At 41.3% G+C, this 14,957-nt stretch overlaps 1 protein-coding gene across 1 annotated transcript in view; it reads left to right on the top strand.

Moving 5' to 3' along the window:
* LOC122811064 (granzyme H-like) overlaps positions 1-8,555 on the top strand; it is a 98,767-nt gene extending 90,212 nt beyond the window's left edge. The window contains exon 5 of the mRNA XM_044082618.1: positions 7,170-8,555. Within this exon, the coding sequence (XP_043938553.1) occupies positions 7,170-7,316 (147 nt within the window). The 3' untranslated portion in view covers positions 7,317-8,555. The remainder of the gene's footprint in view (positions 1-7,169) is intronic.
* Positions 8,556-14,957: the final 6,402 nt, after the last annotated feature.

The following is a 14,957-nucleotide window of genomic DNA, read 5'->3' as shown; positions in this document are numbered from 1 at the left end:
CACCCCGGCAGTAGTGCGATACTGTGCCAGAGCCCACCCGGCAGTAGTGCGATGCTGTGCCAGAGCCCACCCGGCAGTAGTGCGATGCTGTGCCAGAGCCCACCCGCGGCAGTAGTGCGATGCTGTGCCAGAGCCCACCCCGCGGCAGTAGTACGATACTGTGCCAGAGCCCACCCCGTGGCAGTAGTACGATACTGTGCCAGAGCCCACCCCGCGGCAGTAGTACGATACTGTGCCAGAGCCCACCGCGGCAGTAGTGCGATACTGTGCCAGAGCCCACCCGGCAGTAGTGCGATACTGTGCCAGAGCCCACCCCGCGGCAGTAGTACGATACTGTGCCAGAGCCCACCCCGCGGCAGTAGTACGATACTGTGCCAGAGCCCACCCCGCGGCAGTAGTACGATACTGTGCCAGAGCCCACCCCGCGGCAGTAGTACGATACTGTGCCAGAGCCCACCCCACGGCAGTAGTACGATACTGTGCCAGAGCCCACCCCACGGCAGTAGTACGATACTGTGCCAGAGCCCACCCCACGGCAGTAGTACGATACTGTGCCAGAGCCCACCCCACGGCAGTCGTACGATACTGTGCCAGAGCCCACCCCACGGCAGTCGTACGATACTGTGCCAGAGCCCACCCCACGGCAGTCGTACGATACTGTGCCAGAGCCCACCCCACGGCAGTCGTACGATACTGTGCCAGAGCCCACCCCACGGCAGTAGTACGATACTGTGCCAGAGCCCACCCCACGGCAGTAGTACGATACTGTGCCAGAGCCCACCCCACGGCAGTAGTACGATACTGTGCCAGAGCCCACCCCACGGCAGTAGTACGATACTGTGCCAGAGCCCACCCCACGGCAGTAGTACGATACTGTGCCAGAGCCCACCCCACGGCAGTAGTACGATACTGTGCCAGAGCCCACCCCACGGCAGTAGTACGATACTGTGCCAGAGCCCACCCCACGGCAGTAGTACGATACTGTGCCAGAGCCCACCCCACGGCAGTAGTACGATACTGTGCCAGAGCCCACAATATGGCAGTAGTACGATACTGTGCCAGAGCCCACAATATGGCAGTAGTACGATACTGTGCCAGAGCCCACACCACGGCAGTAGCACGATACTGTGCCAGAGCCCACACCACGGCAGTAGCATGATACTGTGCAGAGCCCACCCTACGGCATTAGTACGATACTGTGCCAGAGCCCACCCCATGGCAGTAGCACGATACTGTGCCAGAGCCTACACCACAGCAGTAGTACGATACTGTGCCAGAGCCCACACCACGGCAGTAATACGATACTGTGCCAGAGCCCACACCACGGCAGTAATACGATACTGTGCCAGAGCCCACACCACGGCAGTAGTACGATACTGTGCCAGAGCCCACACCACGGCAGTAGTACGATACTGTGCCAGAGCCCACACCACGGCAGTAGTACGATACTGTGCCAGAGCCCCCACCATGGCAGTAGTACGATACTGTGCCAGAGCCCCCACCACGGCAGTAGTACGATACTGTGCCAGAGCCCCCACCACGGCAGTTGTACGATATTGTGCCAGAGACCCCACCACGGCAGTAGTACGATACTGTGCCAGAGCCCCCACCACGGCAGTAGTACGATACTGTGCCAGAGCCCCACCACGGCAGTAGTACGATACTGTGCCAGAGCCCCCACCACGGCAGTAGTACGATACTGTGCCAGAGCCCCCACCACGGCAGTAGTACGATACTGTGCCAGAGCCCCCACCACGGCAGTAGTACGATACTGTGCCAGAGCCCCCACCACGGCAGTAGTACGATACTGTGCCAGAGCCCCCACCACGGCAGTAGTACGATACTGTGCCAGAGCCCCCACCACGGCAGTAGTACGATGCTGTGGCAGAGCCCCACCACGGCAGTAGTGCGATACTGTGCCAGAGCCCCACCACGGCAGTAGTGCGATGCTGTGCCAGAGCCCCACCACGGCAGTAGATGCGATGCTGTGCCAGAGCCCCACCACGGCAGTAGTACGATACTGTGCCAGAGCCCCCACCACGGCAGTAGTACGATACTGTGCCAGAGCCCCCACCACGGCAGTAGTACGATACTGTGCCAGAGCCCACCCCACGGCAGTAGTACGATACTGTGCCAGAGCCCACCCCACGGCAGTAGTACGATACTGTGCCAGAGCCCACCCCACGGCAGTAGTACGATACTGTGCCAGAGCCCACCCCACGGCAGTAGTACGATACTGTGCCAGAGCCCACCCCACGGCAGTAGTACGATGCTGTGCCAGAGCCCACCCCACGGCAGTAGTACGATACTGTGCCAGAGCCCACCCCACGGCAGTAGTACGATACTGTGCCAGAGCCCACCCCACGGCAGTAGTACGATACTGTGCCAGAACCCACACCACGGCAGTAGTACGATACTATGCCAGAGCCCACACCACGGCAGTATTACGATACTGTGCCAGAGTCCACACCGTGGCAGTAGTACGATACTGTGCCAGAGCCCACACCACGGCAGTAGTATGATACTGTACCTGAGCCCACACCACGGCAGTATTACGATACTGTGCCAGAGCTCACACCACGGCAGTAGTACGATACTGTGCCAGAGCCCACACCACGGCAGTAGTAGGATACTGTACTAGAGCCCACACCACGGCAGTAGTAGGATACTGTACTAGAGCCCACACCACGGCAGTAGTAGGATACTGTACTAGAGCCCACACCACGGCAGTAGTAGGATACTGTACTAGAGCCCACACCACAGCAGTAGTATGATGCTGTGCCAGAGCCCACCCAATGGCAGTAGTGCAATACTGTGCAAGAGCCCACACCATGGCAGTATTATGATACTGTACCAGAGCCCACACCACAGCAGTAGTACAATACTGTGCCAGAGCCCACCCCACTGCAGTAGTACGAAACTGTACCAGAGCTCACACCATAACAGTAGTACAATACTTTGCCAGAGCCCACACCACGGCAGTAGTATGATACTGTGCCAGAGCCCACCCCATGGCAGGTAGTACGATACTGTGCCAGAGCCCACCCCATGGCAGTAGTACATTACTGTGCCAGAGCCCACCCCATGGCAGTAGTACATTACTGTGCCAGAGCCCACCCCATGGCAGTAGTACATTACTGTGCCAGAGCCCACACCATGGCAGTATTATGATACTGTACCAGAGCCCACAACACAGCATTATTATGATACTGTACCAGAGCCCACAACACAGCATTATTATGATACTGTACCAGAGCCCACAACACAGCAGTAGTACAATACTGTGTCAGAGCCCACACCACGGCAGTAGTACGATACTGTGCCATAGCCCACACCACGGCAGTAGTACGATACTGTGCCAGAGCCCACACCATGGCAGTAGTACGATACTGTGCCAGAGCCCACACCACGGCAGTAGTACGATACTGTGCCAGAGCCCACACCACGGCAGTAGTACGATACTGTGCCAGAGCCCACACCACGGCAGTAGTACGATACTGTGCCAGAGCCCACACCACGGCAGTAGTACGATACTGTGCCAGAGCCCACACCACGGCAGTAGTACGATACTGTGCCAGAGCCCACACCACGGCAGTAGTACGATACTGTGCCAGAGCCCACACCACGGCAGTAGTAGGATACTGTACTAGAGCCCACACCACAGCAGTAGTATGATGCTGTGCCAGAGCCCACACCACAGCAGTAGTACGATACTGTACCAGAGCCCACACCACGGCAGTAGTACAATACTGTGCCAGAGCCCACACCACGGCAGTAGTACAATACTGTGCCAGAGCCCACACCACGGCAGTAGTACAATACTGTGCCAGAGCCCACACCATGGCAGTATTATGATACTGTACCAGAGCCCAAACCACAGCAGTAGTACAATACTGTGCCAGCCCATGGCTGTAGTACAATACTGTGCCAGAGCCCACCCCATGGCTGTAGTACAATGCTGTGCCAGAGCCCACACCATGGCAGTATTATGATACTGTACCAGAGCCCACACCACAGCAGTAGTACGATACTGTACCAGTGCCCACACCACAGCAGTAGTACAATACTGTGCCAGAGTCCACACCATGGCAGTATTATGATACTGTACCAGAGCCCACACCACAGCAGTAGTACAGTACTGTGCCAGAGCCCACACCACAGCAGTAGTATGATACTGTGCCAGAGCCCACACCACGACAGTAGTTTGATACTGTGCCAGCAACTTTGATCTGTCTAGCTCTGGAAGTGGGTTGGGTTGACCCCAGTGAAAACTGAGGCAGGTCTGGTTGACTCAGCAGACAAGAAGAGAAACTAGTGGTAGCCGATGGAGGGAGGTAAAATAAAGAAACTGAGACGTGTGTGTACATGGAGTTTTCAGAGATTGTTGGAGTGTCATGAGTTTCTCTTTTGAATGAGAAGTGAGATATGAATGGGGAGTGGCAATTTTTATAAAGAAAAGTATCAAAGGCAAAAGGTCAAAGTGGAAAACAAGGAACGCCATCACATCTGTTTGGGAGCAACACAGCATAGCACATGTATCATATAAAGAAGAAAAGTTTATTTAATGCATTAGCTAAGCATGTTGCTGAAACAAATGATAGGCACACTTTTAAATTTAGAGTTTTAGATAAGTCCATGGATTATAAGAGCGGGGCTGACATCAGAGTCAAAACTGAAGAAATAGAAGCAAACTGGATAGCCAGATTGAGGGCTGATGTAGGACATGGTTTGAATGATCACATTCCCCTTAGACACATTTTAAGGAATAGACCATTGCGTCGATGACCTTGCTGAAAAAGCATAAATGTTTTATATTATGTCACTTATTATAGTATTTTTATACAATGTATAAATGACGTATGTTTTTTTAAATGATTAATTGGTTAGGTCATGTGATTAATGATTTTTTGATATAAATAGGTGTTTTTACTTACAAACAAGCACACCTGAAGAAGCATTAGTGAAAGCGCTTGTGTATTTTGTTGAATAAACAGCTGTGACTTCGAGAAAACTGGAGCCTTGTATTTGCTATTTTATGGTGATATTTGTTGCAATTTTGTTGGTTTCAAGCAAAGGCATTTGGTGTGTGTTGTTCTGTTTAGTACATGACAGGCCTGTGATTATACTAGAAAGGATTGGACATAAAGTAAAGCAAATGGATGATGTCATGAGGTGGAAGAGGCATGAAGCAAGGGGCTAGGAGAAGACCAATAAAAGTGGCAAAACCAGCAAAGGTGTGAAGTCAAAGAGACTTCTTCACAGAAGGGTCAAAAAGGAGATAAAAGGTTATTAAGTTTACATCAGAAAGTGGAAAGGGAACAACTTGGTTAGTCAAGCAAGGACAAGCTGGAGATTTTACAAAAATACAGGCAGAAAGAGTTACAGAATGAATAGTTTGACTTATCCTTCATGAAGGAAAGGGAGAGCAGGGAGTCATGCTGGATAGACGCTCATGCAGGTAAGTGACAACAGTCAGCAAACACAAGCTAGAGTGGGTGAAGTTTGAAATCAACGTGCCTGCACTAAATAAGGATAAGGGGAAGACCAGATGACCTGCTGCCCAGAGTCCTCAGAAATATAGCTAGTCTGCCGGTGAATCCTCTGATGAAAACCTTCATGCAATTAGTGGTCAATGCAAAAGTATCAGACTAGCAGGAGATGTCAAGAATGCCGCCATTATTCAAAGTAACAGAAAGAAAAAAAGCAGAAAATCTAAAAATGCACCTGCAAAGGAAGTCATCAGTTTTCATAATAGAAAGGCTGGTTACATTGTTAAAGGATAATAACCTCCAAGACAACAACCAACCTAGGTGCTTGACCAAAAGGCACAGTCATTCAAAATGCATACAGTTTTTATGATGGTTTACAACAAAGCTTGGCTGCAGGAGTGCTGATTAGTCCACAAAACGTGGAATTCACCAGCATTTTGATTCTCTTTCACTCTGGGAGCTGTTAAGAAAATTGTAGGACACAGGATCAAGTCTGTGGAATTGCTTTGTTTATTGTCTGAAACGTTAGACATAAAGGGGTGTTGTGAAAGGGTTGGTGTCCAAAATAACAAGCATGATTAATGGAGCACTGCAAGCGTCAATCCTGGGTCCAGTTCTCTTCCGTGTGTTCCTGTCAGACATATCTGAACGAACAGAAAATAGGACCAACGTCTTCACTGATAATGCAAACACATTAGCAGTACTAGTTGACAGAAAACAATCTAGGTAAGTCAGTCTACCAATTCATCAAAATGAGGGCAGTTGAACTTCACTACAGACAAATCCAAAGTACTGGACTTGAGCCATAAAAACCTTCTTAAGACATGAAGAGAACTGGTAAAAACAGATAAGAAAAAGAATGTATGGGCTTTGACTACAGCTGGATTAGACCACTAAGAAGACAGTAAGAAATCTGTGGCAGCAGTAAACACAGTTATAGAGCATACAGAGGACAAGGATAATAGTAATGTTGTACCGGGTCCTGATCAGGCCACACCATGAGTGTTGTGTCCATTGCTCGGTGTCATACAGGAAGATGGACATCAGAAGAATTACAGAGAAAATTCACTGAAAAGGCTTGTGCTATGGAAGGGAAAAGATATTACTGGAAACCAACAGAGATGAACCTCTTCTTACTGAGGAACATCACAAATAGTGGACATGACATAAGTACATAATATTATGTTGGGAAGATGTAAAAGGATGATCGTAAGCAGGAAGGCTAGGAGAGAAAGTAAAAAGTACAGGCAGCAGATTGTAGAGATCAACATCAGTGGATATATGAAAGTATTTCATCTTAGAGAGGGTTGTGGGATTATGGAATGGACCACCAGATCAGGTGGTATACTGACAGATTCCACAGAAAATTGAAAAGGACATAGGAAGGGAGGTTGAGGTGGAAGGGGAGGATGGAAGAGAGGTAGAATGTTATAAATGCATTTCCATGCAACAGTAAGCAATCTAGTTACATCCTTCTGCCTTCAAGCAAATTAAAATAATGTAAACAGGAAGAATCAGGCAGTAACCTATTGCATATATTATTTATGTTCATGCTAGATAAATATTTATAAAACACATTTAATGATCATTTTATGTTAGATATTAACAGATTATCTGTATTATTTATTTTCTTGTTAGATAATTATGACTGATACAGTTTACATTTTATTTTTCTTACAGGGTGATTCGGGTGGTCCACTAATCTGCAATGGAGTGCAAGAAGGAATTGTATCCACTACAAATGGAAATGGCAAACCACCTGCGATCTTCACAAGGGTTTCAGCCTACTTAGACTGGATAGCAATGAACATTAAAAAGTTTCAGTAAATCTTATCACTTCCTTGACATATTTACCATTTTACAACAGTTTCAATTACAAATTCAGATGTACAAATAACATAGCTTACAAAATATATAACCTCATTAAGGAAATATGAGTATGTTTGAGTAGTAATAAACTGAGAAAAAGAAACGGAGACCAAATAAAGAGAGAGAGAATCCAGTATTCATGTTAAGTATTAGTGAATTAACTTTTATGCTTTCCAAAGGACAGCTGGTGTTTCCTGTGAAGTAGGCATAATCCAATTAAATAACTATCAGTTTAGCTCAAGTTGAGAATGCCATATGAGTGCATTCAGACAGCAAAGAACTATGGTAAAACAGTCACAGTTATTTATATTGAATACTAGTTAACTTGAAAACTTATACATACAGTTTAACTTGATGTGATATTAAGTCAGCTTAAAAGAGTTAAATTACTTTACACCAAGATATTTCTGTGTATCAGTGCCTGCATCTATGTAAATATTAAATGTTTTTAGACCAACTTTTTTATACCATGTTATGAATGGCATGTATGTAAGTACTAACCAAATATAGAGTTTTCATGTTTCCCACAGTCAGATCCAAGCCATGTGTGACTCAGTGGAAAGCCTTGCTGTAAATATGGTGAGTTCAGCGTGGGGGGCGGGAGTTAATTTAACTAGCATGCAGCCATCTGCAAACATTACAGCTTCAATCTGTGCCCATATGCACAGCAGTAAGTAAGACTATCACCCAAGGCCATTATTCTAGCTATGTATTCCATTACTTGCAAAAAAATGAGGAGGAAATTAATAACTTTCCCAGTGCCCCCTTTCTACGAGGAAGATGAACAAGATATGCACATTGGTAAGAATTCTGGCTAGTGTATCATTGTATAATGTCTTAACTGATATAGTTTAAGAAATGGGAAAGCAAACATTTCTAAAAAAATGTACAATGGTACTGCCAGGACACAGAATTACGATCCTTTTAAAACCAAGAAAATACATTAAACAAGAGGTTCAAAGGTTAGTACTAAGCTAAACTACCATTGTGGGCCACTTTAAGCCTAGCCAATTATTCCATGTGAGAATCAAACCCCACACTTTGTGTCTAGAAGGTAAACACCTTAACCACTACGCCAACTTCTCTCCTCAAGGCCCCTGTAGTCATTTTGCTCGAACAGTGTCATCACTGGCATAAGATGGCCCAAACTGGATCTGCCCAAAACAAATCACACCTACTAGGTACACAACAAAGCTGGTAAAAAGGTTTTCATCCTTTTGACCCATACTGTAGACAGTAGTTTGACCTCAAAATTTATCATGAAGATGGATTTCTAATTAATCATTATATGAGAATCTTTCATACGATTTAAGAAAATGATGAAGTTTTCATAGATGAAGTATGAAGTGTGCCTGAGGCCAAAGCATATTAAAAAAAAAGATGGTCCAAAGTTACTGCTTCTTGGAGAAAAACTAATATATAAGTCTCTGCATTGAAGCCCACTGCCCTGGTGGATTTCCTTGACGTTGTACATTTCATGATTGCTTTAATGTCCTCCCCTGATGTGGGCCTTTAAAGTGAATGGATAACCATTTGAGAGACACAACTAGGACAGGGTTCTGGAATGGAACAGATGATCGTGGGTGATCTTATCTTTGGCTAAAAATATAAAGCTGAGAAAACTTAAGAAAAGTATTGTTAGTGGCTTTAGGAGGGCCTTGTACTCCTGCTTAATAGCCATGATAGTGGATTAACTTCTACATTTAGCAGATAAACTCACGGCTTCCCCAACTCGTTACTACCTAAGACCACAAATAAGTCCTTTCTAAGTACACAGAGCCTCTTGCCTGTTGACCAAGGCCTACTCCATTTTACTCTTCTTCCCTGCTTTCAAAATCTTAAGATTTCTGAATCTTCTAGTCACACACCTCTTTCAGCTCCAGTTACAAGAGGCATTAAGTTAACTTTAGTATAAGAAATGCATCAACTAATAGCTGCTCAGAGGAAATCAAAAACTTCATTATCACAGGATATTAAAGAATCCACCCTCCAAGTGTTTGTGGGATTGGACCTGCCATCTATGGATGCAGTCAAAACAACTGCTTCATGGCTAGAGAGGTCACCTGGTTTTGCAAGGATTTCCTCTGCATACAGTACATAAAAATAATCTAGCCTGCTAAGACCCTCTAATGTGGGAGTCTTCAACTCATGCCACTCCTATATCTTTCCACACCTCCATTACTTAAACAAACTATCACCACAGTCACATGCTACACTAACTTTGATTTCACTATGTGTAGTATTTTCTCTCTTCTCCACAACTAACACAAACTGCAACAGAAGTGAATGTCTATGGGTTTTCAATTAAATTATTTTTTAGTTATTTTTTTCATTGATTTGTGATTCATTGAAAAGGGGTTAACAAAATGCATAATAACTATAAATTCCAGTTCTCCTTAATAACTGTGAGGCACTGGACATATTTTAAACACATTAATGTTCTCCCGCTAAGAAAGCAGCAGTTGTGTGTGCTTGGATGTTTCTTAATAAGAAGAGAGTCACACAAAACGCACGTGATATCATTGTGAGTGACTTGCAAGATGTTTTATTTGTTAAGCTATGTAATTTTATGTGGCACCCAATTTACAATAACGTGTGTGTGTATACTAAGGTCATCTGCAGCTGAGCACAATAAAACATTTATGATCTCTCCTAAAGAGGACATCAAATAAATTAAATTTGCCACTGCTGTTATAAAATAATGTGTTTATCCATCCAACGGTCAAGAATGTACATATAAACATTGCCTGGCTATGAAGTCACCATATAAGTAACACAACAGCGGCTTATAGGGACAATCAGTCTTTGGAGCAAACACAGTCTGGGTTACTCTCAAATATTCTCTCAAAGTAAAGAAGATAGAAATCAGAAGAAAGATGATAAATGTAAGATACAATTAAGATGTCAGAAGTTACAGCAATAATAACGCATGACAGTTGTTGGGTAGATTTTTAAAATAGAGTTCTAGACATCTCTTATCTTTCTGTCCATCTCCCCCTTTTTTTTAGAAAACAGTACAGAGAAACAGGAGCATGTCAGTGGTGTTTCCTTTTGAAGACTGTGACCTGCTCACTTGTGCTACATTATATAATCAGCCACAAGGTTACAACATCTCAGTTTACCTTTTCCTACGATGTACTGTTTCAAACAAACCTGCCTTTTCATCAGTTTTAAGTGATTTTTTTGGGGGACAGCTAGCCTATTCCCAGTGCAAGTCATGTATTTCATAACAAAAATAGATCTACTATGAGTTTCTTTGCTCACTGTAAGTCACAAATCCTTTAATGGTAATTCATTAAATAAGGTATGGATAATAACGTGACATGTTTTTTGTGCTCCTCAGTAAAGCAATATGTTAAAGAAGCAGACTATGCATGCCACAACTTCACAGAGCTAATCTAAGAAAAAGAAACAGCTGGACAAGAAGTAAGACACACACACACACACACACACACACACACACACACACACACACACACACACACACACTTACATATAAATATATGGACTCTCTTTTTTTCTCATCAAGATGTGTTTGGTTATTTCTTACATTATTATCAAGCCTAGTACTATATCTTTAAGTAAAATATAATCATTTATGAAGTAAAAAAATATTTAATAAAAAGAATACATAACATTCTTAATAAGCAGTAATTCCCAACAAAAAACATAATAATAGTAATGGCAATCGAATACTTGGATTTTCATATTGTACCTGAATCACTGATCTGTTTGTAGTTAGCTTATTGTGGTAGTGTGTAGCTTTAGTGACTAAAGATCACCTCGCTTTAAGAAATGTTCAATGAAGGATGAAATCATTGTAATGTAACTTTCATGTTGATGCTCATTCTATTTGCCTTTCAATATGTTGTGCTTTTTCTAGTTCAACAGCATTAAATTTCATTCTTAAAATGAATCTTGTTGCATTTTTCTCCTGCATATCATTGTACAGTACAGTGTAGTGTTGGTGTATACAATTATTTAATAACGTCCATATTACCATTCAAAGCAAGTGTTTCATATTCTTGTTATGTATTATAAAATGCAAACAGGAAGTAAAAAACAGATAGGTGGATTGTAGCAGAGCAACAAAAAAGGAGGACTGAAGACAGGTAGTCTTATTCTGAAAGCAAAGCATCTGGGTAAGTGGAGAGGGAGCTGCAAGCAATGATGCAGAATGGCAGGGTCATCGCTGATGAACAAAAAAATATTGGTCAATGCAAAGGGATGAGACATGGACATGCCTCAGTATAGCTTGCTCCAGAATGAGAGAGTAAGGACAAAATGGGAAGGATTAGCAATCTATATAAAAAACTGCATCATATGGGAAGGACACCAGATCAAATATATGCAGTGACAGTATAATACGAATAAGAAGTTAGGTTAAATTCCCTAGAGGTTAAGGTAGATGGAGAGAGAGGACCCAAAGAATGATTCATTTATTTTATTTTATTTTATTTTATTTATCCTTTGTTGACCAGTTTAGTCCCACAAGACTAGTAGCCTCTTTCCAAGGGAGACCCCCATATAGCATTTATACTACTAAGAGAAATTTGTCAAGGGTATCTTCCTGTACTCATCGTGGTTGCGAGTGGGACCCAATTTGCATGAGCGTTTCCTGTTTCTATTGCAGGAGCAGAGACAGCCTGGACAAGCAGGACAACAGATGGAGAGATAAAGAGATAATGGAGTGATGAGAGAAATGGAGGAGAAAGCAAATATCAGGACTGGAGAATGCATGCAGGATTCTGAGGAGATGTTTAAGAGAAAGTTGTTTGATAGAAATGAGTTGGCAAATGATGGATTTATAATTACAACTCTATAGTCAGGAGGGTTTCATGATGATTTACTTAAAGAAATTGGGATGCAGAGTTAGCCAGAAAATTAAGATGTTCCCTTGGGGGACATTATAGAGAAAATGTAAAGGAGGGTGCATAGACAATCCTGAAGAACAGTGTTGAGATGGAAAAGAAAACATATGCAAAGACAGTAAAAGAAGGTAAAAGGGGAGTATCAGGAAAGAAAAAGGCAGAAGAAAATGAAAATAAAACTTTGTGGCAAGGGTTCACGGTAAAGAAGACAACGAAATGGATAGGTATGAATTGTGGAACAATTTAATAGCTCTTTGGGTATAAAAGCACATGGAAGCTATGGGGAGGAAAGATAATCTGGAATATGGGAAAGGAGAGATGTTCTGGAATAGCCATAGTGTACAAAAATACAATAAAGACGCTAGATGTAAATGGGAAGATGAACCATCGTAGATTTAATACGGAAAGGACAAGTGCATCGAACTATAACAGTATGCACTTATACTCATTTTAAAGAGACGGAAAGCATATTTCACCATATTTGCGACAATATAGAGATAAATATGAATATTATAATAACAGGAGGCATTAACTGTGATTTCAGAGGCAAGAGTAAAAAGAAGAAAAATGATATAAGAAAAAGGTTAGAAGTTATCAAATGCAGTAAGTTAAAACTTTGGGACAAAAATCCATACACTTACAAGTGGGGTATGTATAGAACTGAAACAGAGTATTTTATAGTATCAGAAGAGGAGACAGCTGAAACAGGATTTTTTTGATCATCTTGCAATATGGCTAGAGACAACAGAAAATAAGGACTATATAAACACTGGCAAAGGAATAGAAGATAAATGACAAATTATGGACTGAAGAAAGAAACAGATTAGCAATACAGTTTTGTAAAAATCATATTTCTATGAGAACATTTTTTATGAAAATTGGTCTGAATGGCAGATGATATTTAATAAAAAATAAAAATGTTTTTTACAGTGGCAATATGATAGGAGAAAAGTAGAGAAAGAAAAGTATGAAGGAGCATATAATGATGCATTGGAGCATTTAAGACATTATGATAGAAAGTACTAATATGCTTAAGTAACTCAACACCACTTTTTCCTTGCAAAAAATATTTTTGCTTAAATAACAAGTTTTTGTATTTTTGTCTCAATTTATTTCATATAATTATTCTGCTTTTTCTTTGTCAAAGTAAAGGAAGATGGTAGGGCAATAACAGAAATAAAAATGTAAAAGGAGAAATAGAAAGAACTCCGGAAAAGATTATGAATAGCGTAGAACAATATGTACAAGAAATGTTTAAAGGAAAAGAAGGTATTAAAAAAAACATCAAAAGTAAAACAGTTAACAGAAAAAGAGAAGGAGGAGTTGGAAAAGGAGATTTCTTTATATGAGCTAAATAAAGTATTAGCACAAGGAAATATAGATTTGGCTGCAGGACAAGAGGGAATATGGTATGAAATGTATAAAAAATTAAGGGATTTGCAAAAAATATTTTTAAAGATTTTGAATGATGATTAAATGAAGATTTTAGGCCTAAAGAATTGTGCAGCAGAATGCTTAAATTCATATGGAAGAAACCCAGTAGTATTGAATAATAATGATTGTAAGATCTTTATGAAAATAAAACAAAAGAGATTTGAAACTAAATGGAAACTATTATAGAAGATTATATATATATATATATATATATATATATATATATACATATATATATAGATATATATATATATATATATATATATATATGTATGTGTGTGTGTGTGTGTGTGTGTGTATATATATATATGTGTATGTATATATATATATATATATATATATATATATATATATGTGTGTGTGTGTATATATATATATATATATATATATATATATGTGTATGTATATGTATGTATATATATATATATATATATATATATATATATATATATATATATTTATATATTTATGTGGGTCTACTTTAAAACATCAAAAGCCCACAATATCGAAGACCAAATCATTGAGATGAAACCATTGAAACTTGACTTCAGCGAATGACAGGATCATCAAATCCATTCTCAGGGTAAGTAATCACTCATATCACAACTAATAAAAATTAAACCATACCATCTCCAACCTATCCAAGTGGGGAGCTATACCCTCATACCCTCTAACTAAATAAACCGACTCTGACATCACACTACAGTTTGGAAAAGAGCAAAGTCCATCTTGTTGGCCAACGGGTTACTTACTGTGAAAATGGATTCCATGATCTGGTCATTCCCTGAAATGAGGTTTCAATACATTAGAGAAATTGTGGATAATGATATGAATTGAAAAGAAAAAGCAAAAATCATGACAGGAGACCATAATGGCATATTTGATATAACTGGACATGAAACTTTATGGGTAATAATGAAAGAATATAATACAAATGAAAAAGTTAGAAAACTATGTATGTCAGTGTATAGTAATAATAAAGTAAAAATACTTTTAAATAGCTGGTTAATCCAAATCATCCATATGAAAAGTAGTGTAAGACAGTGATGCCCAATGACTACTCTTTGTATTAGTTATAAATTTGATAATATGTGAAGTACATTACAAAATAAATGAGGTGGTGTATATAACACTTGAAGAGTTAAGAATGCCAGTCTGGTTGACATATGCAGGTGACATTATAATAATTGCAAAAATCAAAATTTGTATAAAAGAAGTAGTAATGTGCACAAATGAGTGTCTAGAGGTGATAGGGATGGCTTTAAATAAAGAGAAAAGTAAAGGTTTATGTGAT

The sequence above is a fragment of the Protopterus annectens genome, chromosome 9.part0, assembly GCF_019279795.1.
Source record: "Protopterus annectens isolate FY-2018-M chromosome 9.part0, PAN1.0, whole genome shotgun sequence".
Taxonomy (NCBI): domain Eukaryota; kingdom Metazoa; phylum Chordata; order Ceratodontiformes; family Protopteridae; genus Protopterus; species Protopterus annectens.
Note: the sequence above shows the minus strand (reverse complement) of the source record. Positions and strands in the feature narration are given on the sequence as shown.